Source organism: Zeus faber (assembly GCF_960531495.2).
Source record: "Zeus faber genome assembly, chromosome: 10".
In the NCBI taxonomy this organism is placed as follows: domain Eukaryota; kingdom Metazoa; phylum Chordata; class Actinopteri; order Zeiformes; family Zeidae; genus Zeus; species Zeus faber.
In genome coordinates this window covers 16,594,873-16,622,052 of record NC_137199.1, presented here as the reverse complement: position 1 = coordinate 16,622,052, position 27,180 = coordinate 16,594,873, and the positions used below count along the sequence as shown (strand labels likewise).

Below are 27,180 nucleotides of genomic sequence, written 5' to 3'. Positions count from 1 at the left end.
AATCCTGAATGTGTCCTGAATCATTATAAATTCGTTGGATCACACAATAAAAGTCATGTTTGGGGTCCCCATGTGATAACACCGCAGGGTGTTCTAAATGGGGGCGTTGGGGCTGGCGGTGCACTGTGCCAGGCAGGGCATGGGGAACAGAGGGACCCTGTGGATTGGCATTCACCCAAAGTTCCCATCGAACACGGCTGCCGCGAAGGCAGGTCAGCCAGCACCGTCCGGCACAGGGATTTGTTTTCTTCTCGTCTCATAAGAAATGTGGAGAATGCCAGAGAATGGCCGGTGACGGATGGAAAAGGTGCATTGGTGAGCGGAGCAAAATATTTTTGTTTCACAGGCCTTCAGACGCCAAGCCAATCAAACTCCACGCGACCCTTCGATCTAACCCCACGCATCCGTCAAACACCGCGACAATCAGCTGCGATGAGCTCTCAAGGTTGTGGGTTGGAGAGTAGTCAGTCTTTGGGAAGAACCGGAGATAGAGTGAGAGAGATGTGGAGACCAAATGCCTCAATAGTCATATCCCAACCCATAATATTCAGGGTTTCTCATCACAGGGATATGAGTTTGCTGAGATTTAACTGAATTTCTCATTGATTCTAATCGGGATCTGGTGTTTAAAAACCCATAATCAGTTTGTCCCAACATCATGATGATACAATGTATGTGTGTTGTTTAAACACTCTCCAGGATTCAAAGGATGACGTACTGGAAAGAGTCTCCGAATAACTCTGAAGGACAAGAAACATTTAAGCATAAGGCAAAGGTTTACAGTTCCCTGAGAGAGAGCAAGAGACAGAAAGAGAGAGAGAGAGAGAGAGAAAGAGAGAGAGAGAGAGAGAGAGAAAGAGAGAGAGAGAGAGAGAGAGAGAGAGAGAGAGAGAGAGAGAGAGAGAGAGAGAGGTGGGGTGTGAACAGAAAATCTGATGAAAGAAAGATTAAACAGAGCTGCAGGAGACAGACTGTGATGGAGAAGATGGCAAGAATACAGGGCACGTGTGTGTGTGTCTGTGTGTGTGTGTGTGTGTGTGTGTGTGCGTGTGTGCGTGTGTGTGCGTGTGTGTGTGCGCGTGTGTGTGACGCATGAGCGAGAAGGTGACAGAGTGCAAACAGCGAGATAGGAAAAAGGGAGCGAGAGAGTGAGAAAAATAAATGGAGATACAGTGAGACAGATACTGTAGACAGGGAGGGTGTGAGAGAGAGAGAGAGAGAGAAGGGAGACAGGGACAGAGAGAGAGAGAGAGAGAGAGGCAAAGAGAAACAAAGAGAAAGGGATGATATATACAGAATGAGAAATGTAGAGAGAGAGAGAGAGAGAGAGGGGAAGAGAGGGAGAGAGAGAGCGAAGGAGAGAGAGAGATTACACTTCCTCTTGTTTTGGCTACGTAAACGTATGTTCCCGATGCCAGTAAATCAAATTGAAAACACTGAAATTGAGAGAGAGCGAGAGAGAGAGAGAGAGAGAGCGAGAGAGAGAGAGAGAGAGAGAGAGAGAGAGAGCGAGCGAGAGCAAGAGCGAGAGTGAGAGACAGACAGACAGAGACTGAGAGACAGACAGACAGAGAGGGAGAGAGACAGACACAGAGCGCCAGCAGGGTGTAGGCTCCAGCCAGACAGCAGCATTGAGGCGGGGAGGGGAACTTCGATCCCCCCGAGAGGCTGCGACGCCGTTCACCCACAGCATCGAACCTCCAAATCGCACCATCGATATCGAAGCTATCGGCGATCGTCATCAACGTCCCTCTCACGCTGCATCAGATACAGCTCTGAACGCTGCTACACAAGCTAGAAAATCAACCGATTAAATAATACACACTCAAGTTTTTTTGTTTTTTTTAGCTTTTTGCCCGATCTCATCCCCGTGTGTCCACAACCTGAGCTATCCAAGGGTTGCAGGCTAACTGTGATAGCTCGATACAAGGCTGCGGGTGGGATCAACTAGCCTAGCTCCTGTGAAATCAGGGCAACGCACCTTCCAGCGTTCCAAAAGAAGAGTAATTTAAACAATAAAAAATAAATCAACTGGACTAAGCCTTTAACGCTATCAGAATACATAATGTCTCGCCAATACACAGCCTGGCAGCCACATGTCCATAACAATAAATCTAAATACTTTCATACTTTTTGTTTAAATAATGGAATCCCCAATATATTATTTTCTGTTAAAGTATGTTTTAACCTTTTACCTAAACCTTAATTTTTTAACCCATTAACTTTCAACCATTGGGACTCAGCCAGAAAGGTTGGCATCAGCAATGTATGATTTTTCCCAACGAAAACAGGATGAAAGCTACAATTCAAAATGCAATTCTTTGCAAAGGAGGTTTTAACACTCAAGTTGCATTGAACATTTAGTGAATGAGGCTTCAGATGAGAATTTACAACCGTACTGAAATTAATTGCTATTGTGTGGGAGATCTGCACACACACACACACACACACACACACACACACACACACACACACACACACACACACACACACACACACACACACACACACACACACACACACACACACACACCTAAAGGCTCTGTTCTGCACAAATGGAACAAAAGATTATTACTCCAATGCACCAGTGTGTCACACATAGTGTGTGCGCACACACATACACACAAATAGGCCAACAGCAGGTGACAGTGTGAAGAACGAACAGGCTTACAGCTTCGTACTAAGCGGATTAGCTGCCGTTGGCTTTGTGGCCCTTTAACAGGCACTCGATGATGATGATGATGATGATGATGAGTGTGTGTCTGGTTTGAGGTGTGTGTGAAAAATCGCTGTACACATTGTAAATTCCCCAACGTACAGGGTTTCTGTGATTAAAGGTGCACTCAGTGATTCAGTGAGCGACCAAACAACCGGCGTTGCAAGAGCCCTCTGCCACGAAACCTGGTGGAGGAGGAGCCTCACGTCATGTTGGAGTCGCTCCCATGGCTTCCTTTAGCGGCCGCAATTTGCCGGCAAATGCCTGTGGTGACTGATTGCACCTTTAAATTAAGTTGTAAAACAACGATTTGGCGAATTTACAACATTTCAATGGTCTCGTGGCTCACTAACAGACTATGTGAGTAACCCTCAGCCATGAGGGTTCACTACCAACACGCCCACAGCTCGGAAAGACGCCACACACCAAACACAAATTATACTTCATACAAGGGACAAAAGAAATAGTGTCCGGGGTTTTTCTTAAATCCTATTAGCAAGTGAGTGAGAAAAATTACAGTCCAAGCAAAAATTGGTCACTATTAATTTGTGCGTGTGCGACACAGCGAAGACGCGGACGGGAAGACAGTTTTGCTCACATGGTGAGTCCATAGTTTTTACTCAGAAAACGAAAAGCAAACCAAGAATAAAAACAAAATATTCCGCTTTGGACTTGGTGTGCAGCGGCTTTAATACTTGGGCGGACTTCTTACCTGGTAAATATCTGATAGGCTGCTGCTCCCAGAGTCACTGGTGATACTACATCCTGATTGGCTGGAGGTCACATGGGTCACCTGTGGGTGCAGGCCGTCTGCCAGGTGAAGTCTGCTGAAGTCTGCTGGGAGCTGCACGCCCAATACACACACATGGAACATACACAAACATACACACACATATGGTCAATATCAGCCGGCCCCCAAAATGACCTGTAGACAACACACATCTCAGTCTGCTTCAGCCCGCCCTCTCTCTGTTTCTCTCTTGTCTCTCCTCTGGCGTAAGCGGCCATGTTACCGTTGGGGCGGTAAGGTCTAGAAACAACGTGAACCTTAGAGATGAGAAGACTGCCTGTCCCCTGAAGAGGGTACGGCAACACAAAAGGGCCAAACGGCGCACCATTTCCCCCAACCCGTGACACCCTTCAACACTGACGCACCAGGAGACAATACCAGGTTCTCAGCCCGCGGAAACACCCAGAGTGAAAGGTGGAAACCTTGAGAGTGGACATGAAACAATGATCCTCCTTCTTGGATGGAGAGCAGGGTGGGCAGATATGCATGGAAATAGCAGAAGAAAGGCAAGAAAGCGTGATCGGTCCGCTGGGATCGCTTCGTATTTCCCGCGAGCGATGGAAGAGAGACTGGCCGAACTGGGAAATATCACAGCGGTCTACAAACAGGATCGACAGCCCATAATAACCGCCAACGCTCGCAGCTGCGGTGGTACTTTGACCCTGAAGTACATATTAGCTCGAAGAACAGTGAAGACAGACTGAAAGTGACACTACGAGTGTAGCTATGACTTCCTCCTCAAGAAGGTACGGACACAAAAGAGGAACGCCGATATGAAAATGTCACCTCCACAGATCACTCCGCGTCAAACAGAAGCTAAAGGGCAGACGATCACCAGAAGAACCCATATCAAAGCCGTCCATTTCCTCCTTGATGATCGCCGGATTCGCATGTTGAAAAACTGCGGCGCAACTTTATCACACAGAGTTATTTTAACGGCGAGCGTCTTGTTGACCGTGAATCAGGCGGACAGATAGAAATAATGGATGTTAAGCAACCGCTCCGTCACAAACACCCTCTCCAAATCCCATCTTACACGCCGCGCACGCCAAGGAAACACCCTCATTAAAGCGGCAAACTTAAACAGCCCCGATAAACATAAAACGAGGGGAACAAGTTACAGCATGCACGGTGTGTAAATCTCCACACAAGCACGCCTGTAATTAGGCATATTGCTGATGAATCCAACCCACATTTCCATGGCAATGACCCCCAAATGCACCGCATCAGAACCCCCTCAACACTTGAAATCACTAAAAGTAATGAATATTGAAGGGAGGGGGATACTACAAAGAGAAATTCTAATTCTAACGTACTCCAGTAATATTGACGTTTTTTTTTTGTTTTTTGTTTTTTTGCTGTACTTTATTAGGTTTGGTATGTATATATATATATATATATATATATATATATATATACACACACACATACACATACAATGATAATTTCGACATTTTAAAGGGTGTTGTCCAAATTGCGAACCGTCTGCCTTGAACCTATGAACAAAATGTTAATTTGAAATGGTGCCATCGTATCGGAAACATTTCACATCACATGAAGGTGTTATATAGTTATCTCTGGTTTAAATTTCAGCTGAATAAATGGAACGGAACCACCTCACATCCAACTGTAACGGCTGAGAAGCGAGTTATGGATTTCATAAAACTGTATAACCTGGTTCACAAGCCCTACAGACATGAATATTTCATGGCGAAATGTTTTATTTAGCAATATATTTGGATGCTCAAATGGCGCTTTCAACTCGACCTCTCGCTGTGGCACATCGGCAGTATTAGAATTTCACAACAACAAGTCAGATCTGGTTAATTTAAGCAGGCCTCTTAATTCAGCACAATATAGAGCAGAGCAACCAGTAAAAAATGAAAAAAAAAAATTGTGTGTGCAGAATGTAAATGAGAAAATTTATCTAATTTCTGGCATTATTTACTTGGTTTGATTTAAAGGTTTTCACACAAATATTTCCCAGATCAATTTTGCTCAAATTTTTGTCGAAGTAACCTTTCCTCGTAACACCTTACACGCCACTCATCATAAAAGCTGGTGTAGGGTCTTTAAGTTCATTCAGAAAGTGTTATGTCCATCTCCTGGGTGGATCAGGTCAAACATCTTCAGTTTGACTGCATTTCCCATCTATGAAAACACTGACATGACCTGAGGAAGCTCCATAGCTTTGTTCCTGTGAATCACTACATCTACTTATCGAATCACTTCCACACTGAATTCAGTGTGTGTTAAATCAGGGGTTCCAAAAACCTGGAACGCCTTGGAAGACTTAGCCCATGTCATGGGGGAAAAAAAAACAACAAGTGCATACTTAATCTGCCTATAATAAACTGCCCTATAGTTTGTGTAGAGTGCAAAATTAGACTAAATAATTATAACATTGAACTTAAACGTCCCTCTTATCAGTGAGGGTTCCTGTTTGTTGCTTGCTGCTTTTCCTTAACAGACACCTAAAGTGCCAAGGCCCCTAGTTTGGGCACACCTGTATTAGACATCATCTTCGCTCCAATAAATCTGTGTAAACACACTGATGGAGGTGTGCACACAGTGAACAGTGCCCTACAGCCATCGCTGCCTGAACATCATTTAGCCGTTATCCAAACGCGACAAACCGATGGAAATACATCCGTCAAAAAGGTGAAAATTCAACTTCTCTTTCCGTGAAACCCACTGCAGCTACGAGGCGAGGCTGTCAGATTTGGGGTGTAGATTTCAGCGGCACTGCACTGGGGATTCTCAGCGCACCCATAAATGAAACAGACTCCCAGCGATGTCGGGAGGCTTGATTTGCAACTAAATGGGTGCGTGGCAGTCGCCTCCTTTCAAAGACGCTCCACCGTTAAAAACTCCGCCGCCACAGCTTCTGGAGCGCTCATTTACATTGCCACTCGATTAAAGGGACTCGGAAGAAAAAGGCCAAAGAATCAGTGTCACCGCCGAAACAAACACTCAAAACCCTTGAAACCGTCCCCGAGACGAGACGACGACGACGACGGTTTAGAGCCCTGAGCAGTTCTAGCGCTGGGGAAGTGTGACGAGTTATTTAGAGCGGTGTGTAAGCTGCAGCCTACATGGTCTCCGATGGGAGGAGGGAGGGAGGGGGGGTTGTCAGGGAAATTAGAACTTGAGATATATCTACCCGCGCTGTGCGCTCCGGTGTGTCTTTGTGCGATGTGTGTCAGGAGACGCGGCAGGCAACGAGCTCAATACACACTGGCGCCAAAGCGCGGTGTGATTATACCGTGTCAAAGATTGCCATCACGTTTAATTATATGCCTGACTGCACCAAATAAAATGGCCGAACCGGGGAGGTGACGGTGGTGGTGGTGGAGGTGTGTGTGTGGTTGCTGTGGCTCACCCCCCTGAGGCCGGTGACACCCAAGCCCCGATTCGGTCCAATTTCCACTGGATGCCTCGAGCTGATTTCAACGTTAATACCGCTGCTGCGTTCCGGCGATGGACCATCGCGTTCCGTTTGTAACTACGCTGAATTAACCTCAACGCCTTTCCTGGAGGTGGCTGCCGGGACTTCGCTCAGCATTGTTGGCTCGATTTATCGTTCGCTCCGGACATAAACTGTGAAGGGGGAAGTGTGTGACGCTCACAGTGACACGGCCGCGTCAGTTGCTTTCCAGTGCCTTGATTCAGACCCCTTCACTGACTACTTTTTGGATAGATGTAGTTGTTGCTGTACCGCGGCACTCACTGGACGTGACCTGAAGGTGTTCATGTCCTTTCATCAATTAAATGTAGTTCTGGCTCCTTTCATCGGTCTAAAGGGCGGGTAATGTGGACTGGCTTCTCAACTGGAGATTTGTGAAAAAAGGAAAGAATGAAGTTGGAGTAATGAGGTTTCCATTTGACAGTGACAATAAGTGAGAATGAAAGTGAATATTATTCAGTCTCAACCAGTAAAACCCCGCACCCCCTCCCCACCCAGCTGACTGCCCTCCAACCCGACCAGCCCCACCCCTCAGGAGGAGATAAAGGCAGTGATGGGGACACAGATAAAGGGAGGTGGGGGATAATAAACACTCCATCCTTTCTCTCCAGTAATTTAGGTCATCCGTCTGTCGGTCAATAAGCCACGGACCATTCAGACCGTGACCTCCTTTGCTCTGTTGGCATGACAGAGGTTGGGCCAAGATGGATGCCACCGCAGCATTGACGCCGCGCGGCCTGCCAAGCTCTTCCCAATGAGTTTTCACAACAGGAAGGTAAATAGACAACCAAACGCACATTAAGCTAGCGGCGAGGATTGCATGTAGCCGACTGTTTCAGCCTGGCAATGCTGATGACAGTGTTCCCTGAACTCACCATAAACTGACAACGTGGTTAATGTTCTCCCCTACGCGGGCCTCACAACACTGCTGCGTCTTTGACTCGGGGATCTCCAAACAAACAGAACCAGCCTGTGAAAGCCTCGAGCCAAAAATACTGATAATCAGCTGTCAGGGAAAGATTAAGCGTGGCTTTAATGCCCGAGCCGCCACACTCGGTTTCACCAACATGTGAGCAGATGTGGCTCTCCTCAAATTACGCTGCAGACCTAATGACCCAGATTGCTGGGTGGATACCCGCTGGAAACTCTTTGGCTTGCTCTTAATCCCTTTACCGCCCTCACGCAGCATGCTGGGGAGGACCGCCGCTCCTGTACTATATGTTACAACAGCGGGAGGCCAGTGCTGAAAGAAAATGGCGTGACCTCTCGGTCAAGGTCGTTCTCCGTCCTACGTTATATCTAAAAACAGAGTTTGGCTGGAAAATAATTGACATTGGCGACCCGCCCTGATGTGATGGAGCCCAACTAAAAGACATTCTCCTCTAGACCTTACAACTTACGAGGACTTATCACAACTTTTCGAGGCCCTTGTAAAGATGTCAGCAACCTTTAACTTTTTGGAAGAGAAAAACAATGTTGCCCGCCTCAAAGATAGGAGGATCATCCCAGAGATTTCCCAGGCCTTGCAGATCAAGAGATTAAAGCTCTTTCCGCTAGGAGTCCCCCGAAAAAGGCCTGATGTGGTCGCAGGGCTTCCCCTGCATGGAGACAGCAACCACTCTGACCTGTATCCAGGACAGTAGATAAACTGGGGTCCGTGGTCGTGGTTTACAGTACCATTGATTTACAGTACCATCAACCAAAGTCTGAAAGGTTTGATGTAGCTCGGCACCAAAGTTAATAACAACAAAACCAAAAAAGGTTAATTTAAAAATGTTGATACTGAACCAATGCAACGCTGAATTCCTGATTTCCCCCTGGGGATTAATAAAGTGCCAATTTATCTTAGTGTTTTAAAAATGGACAGGAGGATCGTTACAGCAGGTGATCTATTTTTAGAAATTATCTCTATTGCTGACGTCTAAGAACTTATTTCCGATTAATTTCATAAGTGCACTAGCCACGTAGCTCAGTAAATGGGAGGCAACAATCTGAAATGAATCATCGCTGCTGAAAGTCTAAATCGGTCGTAAATAAGCTCTTCTAAAATGGAAGAAAATGTGAACTTAAATTGCCATCGCGCGCGACAAAACTTGCATAAAATGTTGACAATTCGGAGACAGCATACGCAGGAAGGACATTACCGAAGGATAAGGCGACCATAAAGGCTGAACAAATCGACATGAATTGTATCGTGTGCCATAAAATGGAGAGCAGCATCTGCTTAAGCACACTTTAGATCAAATTGAAATAGTAAACTTTCCTCCGTTTTAAAGATAAGCGCTCCAGTAAATCCACCGGAAGCTGCCGGTGGGGGAAGGCCTTCTCTGGTGATGTCGTAATGTAATATGATCCAGTGGCTGCTATCGACTCTCTTCTGATGGAGAGTTTCCTGCTGCACTAGATGAATATTTACACAGCCCTCCATTAATATGCTCGAGCTACAACACATTTAATATGGAGACAGAGCGGGAGTGCGAGGGTTGGGAGGGAGGGGAGAGAGAGAGAGAGAGAGAGACAGATAGGTCCATCTTTTCCAAAAAACTGAGGGAAAATATATCTTTTTTTTTTTTTATCTCTTTATGTCCACGATAATTGTTAATGTTTCTATGCTGTACATTTGTATGAGTAACACTTTGCACAGAAGTGTTAGCTTTTGCGTTGATCTGGGCGCGCACATCTAGCACAGATGTTTCCGCTCTCATCAAACCTGAGAGAGCATCTATATGTCCAAAGGAGACGCGGAGGCAGCGCTACAGTCCATCTGGCAGGAGTCCATCGCAGTCACACGCAGCCCGGTGTGTGGCCTGCTGCTCGACTGGTGCCAGCTGCATTGACACGCCATCGATTCGTTTGCTGCGCGAGTGCGACGCGCGGTGCCGAGGCTCTGGCCTGCGACACACCACAGTCCTCTGGATGTGTCCAGCACCATGGAGAGCACCACGCACCGCAGCTATCCCCTCAGCCGTCCCTCCGGCTGGGTCTTCTCCGAGCGTGAACGCCCGGCGTCGCGAGCGCGGCAGCTTTAATGGAGGTTTGCGTCGGCCGCGTCGATACAATCGGGTGTCGTCGCCTTAGTGCACCGTAAAACCTAATGAGGGCACAGACGCCGGCAATAAACCAACGTACGCACCCAACCGCCCTCCCTCTGACAACCCCCCACCCATACTTCTTACAACACCACCGCCGTAAGAGTGTGTGTTTGTGTGTGTGACAGTGAGCACATGGCAGGCATTTCAACGGCACGCTGACACACATGGGCGTCTGGATGTGACTTGGATCAAACGCAGAGCTTCCTGTCTCGTCCTTGGCCGTGGCCCTGCCTCCATCCATCACGCCGCAGCTCGATAGAAATCCAATGGCCGGCCATTATGGGCTCAGTAATCATATCTACCAGCTAAGGGATGGGAGGAAAAAAAAATTTCAAGTAAATGAATAAGTAGCGCGTCAATGGGCTACTCACCGGGGTTTTATCTTGCTGGCTCGGGACTGCATGGCTGTCTGAAGCGGTTAATGGTTTCATAATGAAGAAATGTTGAGCGGTGTGGAATTTACCATCCTGGACCTGCGCTACGCTACACCGTGCCGCTCCATCCTCTCCTCCCACGTCTGGTGCTCCTCTCCTCCAGGAGCAGGGGAGCAGTGGGAGTGTCCCTCCCAGCGACTGCTGCCGCCGCTCACAGGAGCCGGTGGAGGGGAAAAAAGGAGAACAAAATACAAAAAAAAAAAAAAGGGAGGTGTAAGCCAGAGGGAAGGGGGGGAAAACAAAAAACCCTTCTATCCAAAGCGAGGACGGCTGCCTCTCGGCTCCTCCTGGCAGTCACATCTCACGCCGGGAGCCGCGGCGGCAGCGACGGCGCGTCGACCGAATCCAGGCAGGAAACAGATTTTTTTTTTAAACCAAAAAAAAAAGAAAAAAAAAAAAAAAAAGAGGGAAAAATGGCTGACGACACTTTCCCTCACGTTCGCTGCTTCCCTCTCGCTCTGCCTTTCTGCTCTCCTCTTCTTCCCCTCCCTCTCCCAGCGGCATTCACACACTCACACGGACCGCGCACGCAGCGACGTGCACGCACTGGCTGCTCTCGCACACTCCTTTACGCACCATTAGGTTATTCAGCGAGCGAGGGAAGACTGGCTTTGTTAGTGACTGGATGAGGGCTGGTGTGTGTGTGTGTGTGTGTGTGTGTGTGTGTGTGTGTGTGTGTGTGTGTGTGTGTGTGTGTGTGTGTGTGTGTGTGTGTGTGTGTGTGTGTGTCCCCGGCGCGCGCGCATGTGCGCGCCAGGGGGGATGGTGGGGGGAGGAGGTGGAGGTGGTCCTCCCTCTCCAACACTGATGCTGTCAAAGAGTCAACCACAGATAGAGAGATGAGAATAAACATGGAGTGGGTTAAAACAGATATAAAATAAAAGAGGAAGAAAAGCAAAAAATTGAATATTCCAAAGAGAGATGGAGGGCGGAGCTAATATCACTGTGTGTGTCATTGATCAATGATTTTGATGGTCAAAATTCAATTGATCACCTAATAACAGTCACACAGAGTAACTCCATATTTGTGATGTCATAGACAAGAACAGCCAACGCTATGTTTTAAAACACTCCAACCTTTAAACAACCATCGCAGACCTCATAGATACAGGTCAAAATAAGTGATTTTCTGAATAACATCTTCACTCAAAGCCTGACCACATTCGTAGGCTAAATAAACAGAGGATCAATAAACAAATTAAACATTTATTGCACAAATGGGCGACTTCTTTTCAAACAAAGTTCTTTCAACCAACACAAAATATGCACGCATGCCTTCGAGACAGTTCCTCAAAATGAAAACATTTCAAAACTAGTGCAGCAGAAAATGGAAAGCAGACTTATTTGCGCTTCTGGCAAAGTGTGGTTTTTTTTCCTGCTGCAGATTATTGTTGTAGCTTAATGAAGGTTTGTTGTCAATACCAGAATATTTACATTTTCACTGGTGAGTCCACAATGTAGTTGGAGCAGCTGAGAATACACATTCTCAATGCATGCACGTCGGCTTCCCAGTCTTCAGCACCGTGCTAATTGCATCCCTTCGTGGACCAGTAAAATAAACAAACTGTATTCTGACTGCACACATGACATAATCATCCTTTAAATTTATTTCTCTTGATCGATGCAATAGCACATGGAATAGTCTATTGTTCGCTGCTACTGTATGTAAAAACACGCACAGTCATATACTGTATGTTCAGAAAATTTGATCACTGAATTCTAAGACCAGGAAAACACCACATTTAAGCTATAAACACTGCATTACCGTAACAATATCAATATTATATTGATGTACTGTTGCCAAAACGAGTGGATGGATGGGCAGATGGATGAATGGAAGTGAGAAGATGGCAGAGCGTGCAGGGTGAGAGTAAAGCCATTATCATGCTCATTTCAGCACAACGCCACGGTTAGAGCCGGTTGGCATGGCAACGGAACGAGGGAAAGACGTTTTCATGGGCGGTGAGAGAGAGCAAGAGAGAAACAGCATCCTCTTCACATAGAGGAGAAAACAGGAGAGGAAATACAAAAGGGAGACTTATTCACCGATTTCCTCTTGAGAATACTATTATTATGTGTTAAAGGACACTTCCACTATCTGTGGGGTATTTCGTGGTTTTCTATGTCCCTGTGATTGCAGCATTTTAAAACCACAAGTCTACTGACCAGTCAGCTCCATTCAGACAGATTTCTACAGTAGACCTATTGAAAACTACTCAGACTAAGGAGTTTCATTAGAGTTGACGCAACATTCACTCTGACTCTCCATTATTGATGCCACCTCAGTGCTGCTGAGAATCTGCTTCATGTATCACCCGTTGCCATGGTGTTGGTCATGCGTGACATTTGGAGGAGAGGCCTTTCACACATTTGATTTCAGTGCTTGAGCAACAAACACATGTCATGATATAATGTGCAAAAAACCCGATAGATAGATAGATGGATAGACGGAAAGATAGATAGATAGATAGATAAAAAGCCCAGAACAAAGATGGATCAGAGTTATAGGCGAGCACACAGAGACGTAACATCCAGCAGCTGGGAGGCTGTGACAGAGAGGCTGTCAATCAAAATGAGTAACCACAGCGACCGAATGACCTGCATCCACTGTTCGGTTGCCGTAGCGACGCAAGCATCGAGACACGGCAAAATGGAAAGGGGGGGGGGGGCCATGCAAGAGACCGAGCAAGAGAGAGGGAGAAGGGGAGAGAGAGAGAGAGAGAGAGAGATTTTCTATTTTTAATCAGATGTTTTCCTTTGTATTTTATTTACTCTGTTCTGACAACACTTGAGAGTGAGAATAAGAGAGACAAAGGGAAAAAGAGAGAGGAAAGATGAGAGAAATAAAGGACAGATTTGATATTTGGTGTCCCGTGTGTGTGTGGATGTGAGAGAGAGAGTGTGTGTGTGTGTGTGTGTGTGTGTGTGTGTGTGTGTGTGTGTGTGTGTGTGTGTGTGTGTGTGTGTGTGTGTGTGTGTGTGTGTGTGTGTGTGTGTGTGTGTGTGTGTGTGCACGCACCCGCCTGCCTGCCCCTGGGGGAGGTGGGTGCACGACAGCCAGGCTCTCTGACTGACAGCCACATGAATGGACATTTAAATGACAAAAGAAACAACCAACAAAAAGATTTAAAGGCCGGCGGTAAACACAACAATACAGCGGAGCGTCAAACTCATCAGCCCAGACCGCAGGACCTTTTAAAATACCAGCGCCGAGGCTCAGACAATGTACTACGACCAGCAGAAACAACATAAATTAAAAAAAATATATATATATATATATATATATATGTTATCAGTGGTTTGATTTGTGAGAACGAAAAAAAAAATATATATATATATATGTTATCAGTGGTTTGATTTGTGAGAACGAAATAAAACAATATTTTTGTATTTGATTTTATTGATGGATCTGAATGATTATTTTTCGGTCATGTTAAGGTCCCAGTTTAGTATTCCGCTCCTACGATAGATGGGACATTTTTAGAACTGTTCTTTTTGGCACAATCCATTCGTACTTACTGTATATGGATCAGCTTTGTGACACCGAAAAACAGCGGATCGTATTTTTATCTTTTTTAATTAATTTATTCACTCCGCTCATTTTCTCCCTGTTTTTCCGCGTTTGTACATCAGCGTTTGTATTCACATCAATGTAAATATTTGTTTGTGAGTAGAGTAAAAATAATTTTTTTTTTTTTTTTAATTTGTGCCCTTATCTTTCTGTTTTTATTCCAAATTCTTTATTAGCATGAATTATCAAAAACATGGTGTTACCAAAGCATCTAAAAGGTAAGTAACAAGATGAAAGGACACATTTCTATCACTGATCAATTCAAACCCTACAACGGCGGAGTAAAAACCAACTGAAGCGTTTCGACAGCGTTCTGTGTGATGCTGTTTGGATCTCACAGTGTCTAGAAAGCAGCGTAGAGTTGTGTGTGTGTGTGTGTGTGTGTGTGTGTGTGTGTGTGTGTGTGTGTGCAAATGTGTGGGTGTGTGGGGGTGTGTGTGTGTGTGTGTGTGTGTGTGTGTGTGTGTGTGTGTGTAGGTGGTTTCGCCATGACATCACCCCTCCTGCTCCGGGCGATGATGTAATGCGTTCAAACAAGAGAAAGCTCAGGTGCTGCCATGTGGAGCCCACTCATTAACGTAGGCGCTGTGGGGGAGGGGGCAGAGGGGGCGGCGGTGGGGGAGGGGGCGGGGTGTGGGAGGCTTCATTACATCACCGCGGCAACCGGCACGCGTCTAGGGAATCAGCCCCCAACCCCCCATCGCCTTTGAGGAACAAACAAGCCCATTAGTCCGTCGGCGCAACTGACTAATCACAACGTTAACGTAGCGCTGGAAACAGATCAATCTGCAGAATGGAGCGTGACGGGGAGGAGCGAGGGGGGTCGTGTCCTAGCTGACATTCGCAAACAGTCTGGGAACCCGACTGCATTCAAATACGGCCATTGGAACGGAACTGACTGGCAGTGGGAGTGTTTTATAAGTTTGTAGAGACTGACGTGCTGCAAACTTTGCAGCCAGCACCTGCAGAACCGTTAAGATTTAACACTCGTGCAGTATGTTTCCGTCTAAATTTAAAGGGAATTTTAATCCAATAATAATAAAAAGAATGTGAACTAGCTGCGTTTCCATCACTTGGGCTGAGGAACATTAACCGGCTCCCCAAATGTTTATGTCCCAATCTACAATGCCAATAAATAGCTCTACTGCAATAGGTAGACATGTTTTATGAGCTGTATTTCATGCCACCCTTCCTGTGGCATGAAACCCAAAAGAAAGACAATTAAAATGAATCGCCATTATTAGCAAGACAATCAATCACCAATCATCAATAAATGAAAAGTCATGATCGTGACAGCCCTAACCTAGCACCAGTGCAGTAGAATAAATTGCAAAGTGGTAAAGGACAGTGTTACTTATAGATCAATCCAAATATCTCACAGTACAGTTACCCCACACAAAAAAGCACAAAGCAAGATTTCACAAGGAAAAAAGCAGCTACTGCCCCTCAAAGAAACACTTAATCATCTTAAATGTCAGCCACACGCACTTGTGAGCAAAATTACACAGTTTAACGTGGTTTGAAATGGTCACACAACCAGAGTGACTTATCTTTCAGAAACCAGTGTGTTGTAGGAACCCAGCGGGGCTGCAGCTCCGCCGTGCATTATGGCAAGGGCGATGTGACAGAGTTTGCCTGCTGGTGCGTAGCATTGGAGCAATATAAATCTCATTACCAAGTTTGAACACACACACACACACACACACACACACACACACACACACACACACACACACACACACACACACACACACACACACACACACACACACACACACACACACACACACACACACACAGAGGCAGACGGGTGATTGCTGCAAGGCATTCTGTGCAGATAAAAGCAACAGGCTGAAATATTGTCAAGGAAATTGCTGCTCGGATTTACACAGCGAGGCCAGGCCGTTCTTTACTTTGGTATTAAATTTACATAGCATACTCTACAGAATGGAGTGCGGCTATCCCACAATGCAATCTGCCCCATTTAGTGCCATTTAACTGCTGTCCATAAAAACACAGAAGAAGAGCTTTTCATCTGCGGCAATAAGACAACGCCGTTAACTAGGGCGACCTGCAAGGCAACACTCAAAGGGCAACCGAACACTCCATTGACGGTGCAATGGGAGATTAATTGAGTTACATAAGTGTTGAATTATGTGATAAAATATAATTATATTTTGTTATTTACAGTAGCAGAAAAAGCAGCAGAGAACAGTCCTTGCTCCATATTACCAAATAAAGAGTTGAAAAACGATTAAAAAATTTCCATTAACGGGCTCATAAGTTATGGTGATGAGCCTTCACAGTAAGTTACTACCATTTTTATTGATGTTTTTAATGTTGTCCAAATTAATCGCAAAGATAAATCACAAAAAAAATCAACAAATGATTCAATCATGAAAGTAATATTTTCAGCTATACGGTATGTATGTGACAAATAATCTCTTGAACTTGAACTATACTTAGAATCACTCACAATTTTGAATAAAACATCCAAACATATAGCAGAGAACTCCAGCACAATAAAAATAAACAAAATATTTACAAATATTTACATAAATATTTACAATTATGACAGCTCAGGTCACCAAGTAAACAATGAGAGTAAATAAAACTCAACCCTCTCTGCACGATGGCTGTTGCTTACCAACAAAAGATACCACCGCCATATGTTTCACTTTCTAACAGTACGCAACTGAAATTTCAATAGATTTCTAAATACATATTGCTCTCCCATAATAATCCCGCAATTCATTTCTCCGTCTCCTACAGTCTACTCTTGTTCTGGTTCCTTCTCAGTCACTCCTAATACCGCCCATATGCAGAATAAAAACTGGGAACTTATTTTCTCAAAGGGAATACAAGGGTTGTACAGCTCAAAACTTCAATTACTGTACCCCGCCCTCATACATCAAACCCATGGAGATGCCCTGTCAGTATTGGGGCTCGTACTGCACTTACTCATACACTACTTTTACCAACATTTGACATCTCTATGCATTGGGAGTGCCCTCCCCACAGACCTAATTTAATAGAGGTGAACTGGAGGTAACTGACGCACTTTTACACACTAGCTTGGGTGGGGGTGGGGGGGTTGTAGTCGATGCACCAACATCTAGAGGGAAAAGGATATCCGGGCCAAACAAAGACCACAGAACAGCGCAAAAGAGAGGAGAGGAAAAGAAAGGGGATGATTGAAGTTCGAAACAATGCTGACCACAACTCGCACAATACACGGAAATAATCAGTCTCCATCAGAACAAACCTTGTGGAAACAGACTCCAACTCCCTTAGGCATTACAAAGCAGACCTACGACTGCGCTCTGCATTTGGGGCATTATCTGGTCCATATGTGTTTAGAATCTGGAGGAGCGACTGGGTACACCTACATCACTTCTGATGGATCTCAGCCCCACCTTTCGTTGACTTGCAGATGTGACGTATAGCTCTGTGAACGCAGAGCTATCGACCAGAGTCTGCCTGGCGGTGACGACGAGGAGGTGGAGGAGGAGGGGAAGGGGCAGGAGGTGAAGGCTGGGTAAGCACGGCAAGAGTGATCCAGCCGGAGAAACTTCAAAACAGGGCAAAACACTGACCAAGCAGTGTGAACGGAGCTGCCTCTGTGCTCCGCCCACCGTGGAAGCTCTCCAAACAGCACCATCAACTCGTAGGATAGCTACTGTTAAATGGTGGCTTTAGGCCTGGGGAGCTTTTCTATAATCACCGTTAAAATGCACAAAATGATTCTGTGGAGATGGGTGGGGGGGGGGTGCGACTGTTTGGGAGGAGCACTGGTGGTTGGATGAGTGCCTGAGTTTCCGGATCGGGTTATGGTTTAACCGTGGAAGGTGATTGATTAGAGGGTTTTTACTCCGACTTGAGGACACGTTTCCACCGCAGGAACTGGCCCCAGGAACGAGGAACCGTTGGAGGATCTCAGGGCGTTTCCGACGCAGGGGGGCAGGGTAGCGCCTGCTCGGAGGGGGGTAGTGCTTTCCAAAAGTCCAGGCGCTTCGGGGGAGGGGCTTGTGGCGCCGAACATTTCTGTGATTGGTCAAGTACTCGCAGCATTTGTTTCCAGCCCCCATTTTTAAAAGTCTGTGGCCGCAAATCAACTGTATGTACACTTTGTTTTTTGTTCTCATAATGTTCCGTTTGTACAAAAGATGGAACGTTACCCGTGTTCCGTTTTTGTTGCTTCGGTAATAATATGTAGTGTAGCAAGTACGATTTTGCCCTCATGCACAGTAGACTACGGTTCGATTCCCTGTGTGTGAACTCATGTTTTGTTTCAAACATGATGATATGATAAAATCTTTTGCCAGCAAGTACAAGGACAGAAGAATAAAATGGATAAAGAAAGACAACCAAAGTGATATTCCACTTTAACACTTTGGTTGCCTTTCTTTATCCATTTTATTCTTCTTGCTGTTGTACAGTCTTCTGCATTAGCGCCACGTACTGGACTGGAATGGAGCAGTTTTCTGTATAGTCACACGCAAAAAACGTTTAAAAACAGCCGTCGCGAAGCCATCTTCACCAGTCTTCCGAACACGGTGCAAACGTAGACAACAACGGGCTGAAGGAACCTTTTAGTTATTTGAAAAAAGTTCCTGGGACTAAAAGTTCCTGGGACTAAAAGTTCCTGGTACATTGGGTGGAAACGCAGCTTATGCATTACTTCCTTCCTCCCCTTGAATGCACAGGCATTACATCTTAATGGAGGATCGTAGAGACAAAAAATGATTCGGTTGCACACTAATGTGACTGTGAATCACCAGCTACGGAGGCCCCCAAGGGGGGGCTCAGCAGCGACAAGGACACAGTCTCAGCCTCTAGTCAAGGTCACATATTAACACCTATGGAAACAAACCCTGGAGGGTAGAAGGAGAGGGAGTAAGACCACAGGAGAGGTCGAGTGAAGGTGGACATCTGTCCATATCTTCAGGAGGAACAACTGATATCTCTTCCCAACTCTTCCGGTGATTCCCTCATAAGTTCCCTCACTCATCGTCATTGTATCAAAACCGCGCGCCCACCCTCAACACGGCCGAAACATTCCCTGTATTTCACATATCTACGATCTGAGATCATGCGGCTTTTAAACGCATGATCGCAGGCTTTTAAACTCTGTGGTGTCCCTTGTGGTGCGCCGTTTCAGCACCTCGCGAGGAGTCGCACCAGGGAAGCAATTTCAGCGCTGGGAGGCAAACATTACTCCTATGGCGTGTAACACATACTCCATTGAAACTGCCTGTTACAGCTTAACGTGGAAGTTAATCCTGCTTACTGAACTGGGTCCGGGTGAGGAAACCTATATACATCACATCTAGAGGTTTCTTATTAACGCTTCCATAACGGCATCAAGCTCACACAGAAGCATATATACGCACACACACGCACACGCACACACACACACACACACACACACACACACACAGTGATAAAAAAAATGTAATCAGGGAGAAAACTAAAAATAAGCCAGATGGAGGAAGGATGTTAACGCTTAAAGGATGGAAGGAGGGAGGATGGGGAAAATGAAGGAGGGGGGATAGGGGATATAAGAAAGAGAGGAAGGAAAAATGGAAGGGATAATGGATATAAGGAAGGGAGGGCATTTGGAGAGAAAAATGATATCAGGAAGGAAGGGCGGGAGGAAGGAAATATGGAAGGGGGGGAAAAGAGGGAGGGAGGGAGGAAGGAAGGAAGGGAGGAAGGAAGGAAGGAAGGAAGGAAGGAAATGAAGGATGGATGAGGCATAAGGAAGGAGGAAAGGAAGGATGTATGGGTAGAATATTCTTGCAGTACAAGATCATTTAAAAAAAGAAGAATTGTCCATTTTAACACAGACATGATGCATTTTATTCAGCCTGCATTGATACAGGGCGAGCTGAGCGAACATCTAAATCTAAAAGCAGCGATTCAGACCAAACGGAGAGCAGGAGGTTACTGAGTCTGTTCTGCAACTTCACACTGAGATTCTAAAAATAGAAACGCTGCTTGTGCCTCCTACCAGAACGGCAGCCTCCCTCCCTCCCTCCCTCCCCTCTTTCTGCACCTGCAGTTTAAATCCACCTCCCGCCTTCCCATAATACTGTTCAGCGTGCCGGAGTTGGAAGCTCCATCCTGGCAGACAGAGCCACCGACCGATCGATCTAAAACCGACTGATCTCACCGGTTTAAAAAAAAAAAAAAAAACGGGCTCATCTGCCCCGACGTCAGGGTCGTGCAGGGATCTAAATACCTTTGAGGGCTGTTGACATTTGACGAATACCCTTAATATCGATAATTTGATGATATTCTGGGGGGTGACTATTGGTGCTTTCATAGGATATGATCACAAATAAATATTAGTCGTGAGTGATGCCATGGATATAACGACAAAGCAGGTAGAGGCTTTGATTGGAACAAAGCTTAAGCTTGAACCGAAACAGTATTTTCCCGAGTGATTGCCATCATAATCTTGTAACTTGATCCGGTAATGAGTTTTTCACCTCAGCCGAACGCCACCCACCGGGAAAGTCACGCCCGCTGAAGAACATGGTCAGGAGTCTAATGCCCCATTGCGCGGCATTGGGCTGAAGCTACTGGATCCATTTATAAGATACTGATGCCAATCACTCTGGTTTACTGCCAATGATTGAAAAATAAGGTTTGGATTAAAAGAATACTTCAGTTGACTATTTCACAATATTACGGTGACCAAAATCCGGGACAATATCTAGTCTCATATCATAATATCAATATTATAACGATATATCGCTCTGTTTTTAGATTTGTTTCAAGATAGATTTGCACAAACCCCGATCTAAAATAGCGCAAAATGCACCCAGAGACAAAGAGCGAACTCCCAACGCCACAGACCAGAGAATTATGAGATAAACTGCCTGTGATTGCAGCAACCAAGGCCTGTCGGTTATCAGCCAATCAGCAGAGGTGGCCTGCTGCGGATCGCATGTTCCTCAAGCAGCTAAACTGTCTCCATTATCTACGTTTACAAGTCCTGCGCCAAGCTATAGCGATGCTTATCGCTCCTCTGTCATCGCCAGGCTACGTGATGGAGTCCATGTCTGTTCTTGGTGTGTGTGTGTGTGTGTGTGTGTGTGTGTGTGTGTGTGTGCGATTAAAGCAAGATAAGTTATGAAGGAGGGGAGCTGCACAGCAGTTTTTCAGTGTTTTGTCGGTTTCCATCAGATCCAGCGGACGCTCCCTTGATAAATTAAATGAATAGGTAGAAAAGCTTCTTTTTTTTTTAAACTGCAAATTAAAATGAGCTCTCAACCACCTCTCTGGAAATAGTCAGCCCAGGGATATTTAACTTAACTACTGAGCATGCTCAGATGTCCTGCTCTGCCAAAGACAAAAACCACTACAGTCGCTGACAGTAGGTGGCCAACTACCTCGTTTCAACATAAGCAGTGTGTTGAAGGTCTCCCTAACTGAGCCAGGTTGGAGACATATCTAACTTCACCATGTATATATGAGGGCTGGGCGATATATCCATTTATTATCGAGACTTGATATCGTCTCAGATTTTGGTTACTGTAATACCAAGATATCGTCAAATGTTGTTCCTTCCCGCTCTTCAAGACTGCATTTAAAGTTAGGCCTAAGTAATTTATCACTGCGATTTAAATATATACATATATTTTTTTTAAATAATACATTTCTACTGCATTGTTTTTTCAGATTCTAACAAATACATGGCTTTAAGTGAAATCAATAAGTCAATATTCTACTGTGATTGAATGTATTTATTTTGACAATTCAATAGTTAAATAAAGATATGTTACTCATATCAATTCATGGATCAATCTCATTTCATCATAACACGTAGGCCTGGCAGGAAACAGGCAACAGCAGTTTATATGTGTCAGTCATACGATAGAATGATGTGTTGCTTGCGTTTAGTGAATAATACAGAAGATAAGGAACTTAAAAAAAATTGCATAATAATTGGTCTTAAAAAAACCCCGCAATGAGATCATTTTCCCAAATCGTTCAGCCCTAATTTAAAGTAAATAATGCTTTCTCCGTTACTTCAACTGTACTACTCAACCTGCTTCATCATGATGTCCAAATTTCTAATGATTATTTCTTGCTTTGAAATGTTATGAAAGCACCAATAGCCATCCCCAAAATATCATCAGAATATTGACGTTAGAATTGGTCAATTAAATACGGCGAGTATTTATCCTAAATGTCTGACGTAATCCGCTGTCGCTTCAAACTGTTAAATGGGCAACGCTGCCTGGCGGTGGAACTTCCCTTTAAGTGTCACTCGTAAGTATATTGCAGAATACTGCAAATGTCAGAATACTGCAAACAAGAACCACCAGCGAACGCCTTTGTCAATACGCTCAATATTAAGTGTATTCACAGGAAAACAGTGAGGAGGTGAAGCAGAAAGGAAAGTCAAACTCGGCTCTCCAGTTGATCAAACGTGACACAGCCGTCCATGTGATCTTGGGACCAATGGCAGACTGTGAACTGTTGGTGAACTGGTGGATTGTTCACTCTGTGGTCACACACACACACACACCCACACCCACACACACACACACACATCACCCACACCCACACCCACACCATCAACACCCACAGTCTTTTGGGTTATTTCTGGTTCTGTCTCTCTTCACTCGGTGAGTTCTGTTTCTGTGTGAGTGAACTGTCACCTTGTTGCGGTCTAATAGAAGGTGTTTCACTAAAGTCTAAATACGAGACAAACATTGCAGACGGGGGTGAAGGAACCAAACTAGCGTGCACTGAGGAAACAAAAAGAGAACAGACTAATAGATCATTTACGAGCAATACTACACAGAGTGAGATGACACTATACCTGAGCTGCTTTGCATTCCTAGAATCCAGGATGAGATGACCAGCAGTGGAGAGAAGAAGAGAAATGAGTGTTATCCGACATGCAGACAGGCAGGTGGTGAGACAGGCGGTGAAACAGGCGGTGAAACAAACGTGCAGATACGATGACAGGCAGTGAGACAGGCAGCCAGACCAGCAGGGCAGACAAGAGACAGTTCAGCGCTGCAATCAGTCAACTTCAGGACGGACTCTGATGTCACAATCAGAACACAAACAGACGCCTTATCTGGAAACACTGGTATCACCGCTTCACTGCCGATAAAGAAACTTTACGCATCCAACGTGCTTCTACGTATCAAAAAACAGAAAATCAAGGCAACTTTCTTTAATATATATTTAATCTTAATGTCACACACACATTCGATTCCTCTGGTTTTACGGTGGTGCGAGACAAGAGTTTGTGAAGCCCTCGCGGGCCTTTAACAGAAGGTTTTCGTGTCGTGTTACACTTTGCGTTAAAAAGGTGACGTCGAACCCGTTATCAGAGTATGTGTTTAGCGTACCCGCACTGGTTAGTTAAAAGCGATAAGACACACGCGGAGGCCAGGATTCGTTGGGAAATCACATCACGCAGCATCAGCCGATCACACTCTGAACAGAGGATTCTCTCAGTCCGTCAAGTTTCCTTCCTCCCAAACCAGAGTGTGTCTGCATTTAATCACCTGCGGACTCTGAGGAGACGTGACCACGGTTTGATGCCTCGGATCGAAACGCTCCCCAATCCAAACTTTCTCCTCAGTTAGCCTCGGGGTAAGGAGGGGCATGTGTGTTTCCTGGCATTGTAGATGCTCTCTCTCTCTCTCTCTCTCTCTCTCTCTCTCTCTCTCTCTCTCTCTCTCTCTCTCTCTCTCTCTCTCTCTCTCTCTCTCTCTCTCTCTCTCTCTCTCTCTCTCTCTCTCTCTCTCTCTCTCTCTCTCTCTCTCTCTCTCTCTCTCTCTCTCTCTCTCTCTCTCTCTATTGTCTGTAACTGTGAACTAGAGAAAATGTTAAAATAAAGATGCTTTAAAAATCAAAAAAATCTCTCTCTCTCTCTCTCTCTCTCTCTCTCTCTCTCTCTCTCTCTCTCTCAAGGAACTTAAAAGTCAAAGTATCTCTCCCTCCCCCCTCCCTCTCGTGCACTCAGACTCATCTGGGAATGCTGGTCGCCACGGCAACGGCTCCATCCAAGGAGGTGATCGCGTGACGGCAGCACGGCGCTGGCCACATGACAGGAAGTGCAGGGCCGCGAGAAAGTTCACGTCCTGTTGTTGTTGTTGTTGACATTGAATGTCACAATGTTGTTGCAAAACGGTCATTCCCTAAAAAAGCATTCTGAATTGAAAGAATTAGGGTCTCATTTAAAAAAAGAAAATGTTAATAAAAAAAATAAAAAAAAAAGACGCTGGATCCTCCAGGGAACGCCAGGAACGTCGGGAATGAGGGCAACAGAACCAAACGAAGACCAAGTGCATGCTGGGTATTTGGATCATTAGTGTGAAAAGGCTTCACTTCCTGTTCCCAGGAAGAGTGTGTGTGTGTGTGTGTGTGTGTGTGTGTGTGTGTGTGTGTGTGTGTGTGTGTGTGTGTGTGTGTGTGTGTGTGTGTGTGTGTGTGTGTGTGTGTGTGTGTGTGTGTGTGTGTGTGTGTCTGTGTGTGTGTGTGGTTGGTGTGCGTGTGTGCGTGCGTGCGTTTGACTTAACTTGTGCAAAGCGGTCTCTGAATTGACTCTTTGGTTTGGAAGTGCCCCAAAAACTATGGGTCCTCACTTACTGCACATATCTGTATATACAAATAGCCTATCCCATATACATAACTCTATTCCCTTTACTTCTATTTTGTACACCCACTCTGTATTACCTTTTTGAGTCTTATTTGATTTTAATTTTATTTTTATTATTCTATTCACTAACTGCATTACATTTTAGGAATCAGTTAGTTTCAGTTAGTTAACCAGGTAGGAATTAGGTTAGCTATTATGTTCGGTTTAGTAACGATTTTACATAATCTCCGGGTGCGTTGCAAAGACATTTCACCGCATATACTGTATGTATGAACGTATGTATATGTATGTGACGAATAAACCTCTTTAATTTAATTACCAGGTGTATTTACTTGGACCTGACTTTATTACCAGGGCAAGAATGTGTGTGTGTGTGTGTGTGTGTGTGTGTGTGTGTGTGTGTGTGTGTGTGTGTGTGTGTGTGTGTGTGTGTGTGTGTGTGTAGTGTGCAGTATCTGTCGTTTAAGACGGGGTTACTAAACCTCCCTTCATTACAGTTCCAGGTACTTCCACCAATACACTTGCAAACGGGTTGTCCATATTGAAAGACAAAAGGTATTCCAATTAACAGCATTTTAGGAAGCTTAAACTGAGGGAAATGTCACACAGTAAAACACCTCGCAGGAAACCTTTCCGTTGGGATTCAAAAATGCAATTTCTCATTTTTACAGTATGTGTCCTACACATCATATGAACTCCACACTTACCGGGCAACACACACAACACGGGCAATTTGCAAATAAAAAAAATGTGCGAATGATGACAACTCTTGAATAAATGAAATCATCTCCCTTCATTAACTGATTATATCTTTTATATTTGATTATATTTTCATAAACTGATTATATTCGTTCACACTGAGACACACCTGAGCAGAAGATTCACCTGGACACACACACACACACACACACACACACACACACACACACACACACACACACAGACACACACAGACACAGACACGACTGGTGGCCTTAATCTCAAAAGGCTTCCTGAACCAAGAGACCCAAGAGGAAAGATTACAACCCAGGACTTTGAAGAGCATGTTTCAAAGTGCGCCCAGTTAACGGAACATTTTAACAAATACAGCAAAAATAGTTAGGACAGATAGTATTTCATAACGTTTCCCTCGTTCATTCCTCCACCCAGGACGGTCCAAGACACAAAACATTGTCTGATTGATTTCCGAGCAGTTTTAAAAGCTTAACACTGTGCAACGAATAGCGGTAATGAAACAATATGTACAGCACTGAAGAAAGAATGGGCTGTTGCCAAGGTTACGCAGAAGCCAGGATACAACACATGCCCGCACACACACACAGACAGGTTGAGTCATGTTTTGGCGAAACCAAAACCACGGCCGCAAACAGAGCAAACATCACATCAATACAACACCATCACAAGCAATACACGTTTAAACTTTTTCAAAACAAAATCACAATATGTGCTGACACATTCAAATCCCGAGGTCCAGCCGACTTCATCAGACTGAACTTTCTGGCAAGAGTAAGATGCGATGTCAAAGCTGATACTGACCCCAAAACTCAAAACCAAGAGTCGACGGAACTGATGAAGCCAAATCAACCCTAAAGAGTTAAACGACGGGATCCAATTATCCCGAAACCCTGCCAAACGTTACCGTTTCATCGTGCTGTTTAATTCTCCATTAAAGATCAACCACTCCGCTGGGACTCACGCGGGAGTCGCCGCCCGAGGCAAACAAACAGCTCGGTTGCACTTTGCCTCCAGAGGGGGCGCCAGCGAGCTAGCCCATCGGCCCGGACAGCGGCGGGCGAGCGGGGCAGCCCGGCGCTGCGGAGGTGCTCAGCTCACCGTATGGTAGCCGCGGCCGGCCGGCGGCTTGCCAGAGGGGTACGACTCCACGGTGTCGATGATGGTCTGCCGCTCGCCTTTCTGATTGATCTTCCTGAAACGCCGCCGAGACTGTCGGTGCGAAGCCTGTCTCTGGAAATACTCTTCATTTTCATCCATATAGTCCACCTGGGAGTGGGGGGGGGAGAGAGAGCGAGAGACAAGACAGAGGGGGAGAGAGAGAGACAAGACAGAGGGGGAGAGAGAGAGAGAGATTATTTCTTTGTTACTCTTCCTCGTACACGCCTCCTCCTCCTCTGCCAGCTTGCCATCCCTCTCTCGGAGCATTAAAATAGAAGTGTGTGAGTACTCCTACGTCACTTGGTGCTCAGCACACACACACACACACACACACACACACACACACACACACACACACACACACACACACACACACACACACACACACACACACACACACACACACACACGGAGAGTGAGACAGCTAGAACAGACACAGAGAGCTGTTTAGAGTGAGGCAGGTAGAAACGGACAGACAGACAGGCAGAGAGACAGACGGTGAGAGAGAGAGAGAGAGAGGAGGGGGGGTTCAGAGTGAGAGAGGTAGAAACAGACGGAGAGATAGGCAGAGAGAGTGAGACA

General features: G+C 45.4%; 1 protein-coding gene across 2 annotated transcripts in view; it reads right to left on the bottom strand.

The window, feature by feature from the left end:
• Positions 1–27,180, bottom strand: part of rapgef2b (Rap guanine nucleotide exchange factor 2b) — a 124,906-nt gene that overhangs the window by 36,057 nt on the left and 61,669 nt on the right. Inside the window, exons 6-8 of one of the 2 annotated variants that reach the window (XM_080008289.1) lie at positions 26,539–26,706; positions 22,909–22,926; positions 3,429–3,560 (exon numbers count right to left, since the gene is read on the bottom strand). In XM_080008289.1, coding sequence (XP_079864415.1) covers positions 3,429–3,560; positions 22,909–22,926; positions 26,539–26,706 — 318 coding nt within the window. The remainder of the gene's footprint in view (positions 1–3,428; positions 3,561–22,908; positions 22,927–26,538; positions 26,707–27,180) is intronic. The other variant, XM_080008290.1, reaches the window with a different exon arrangement.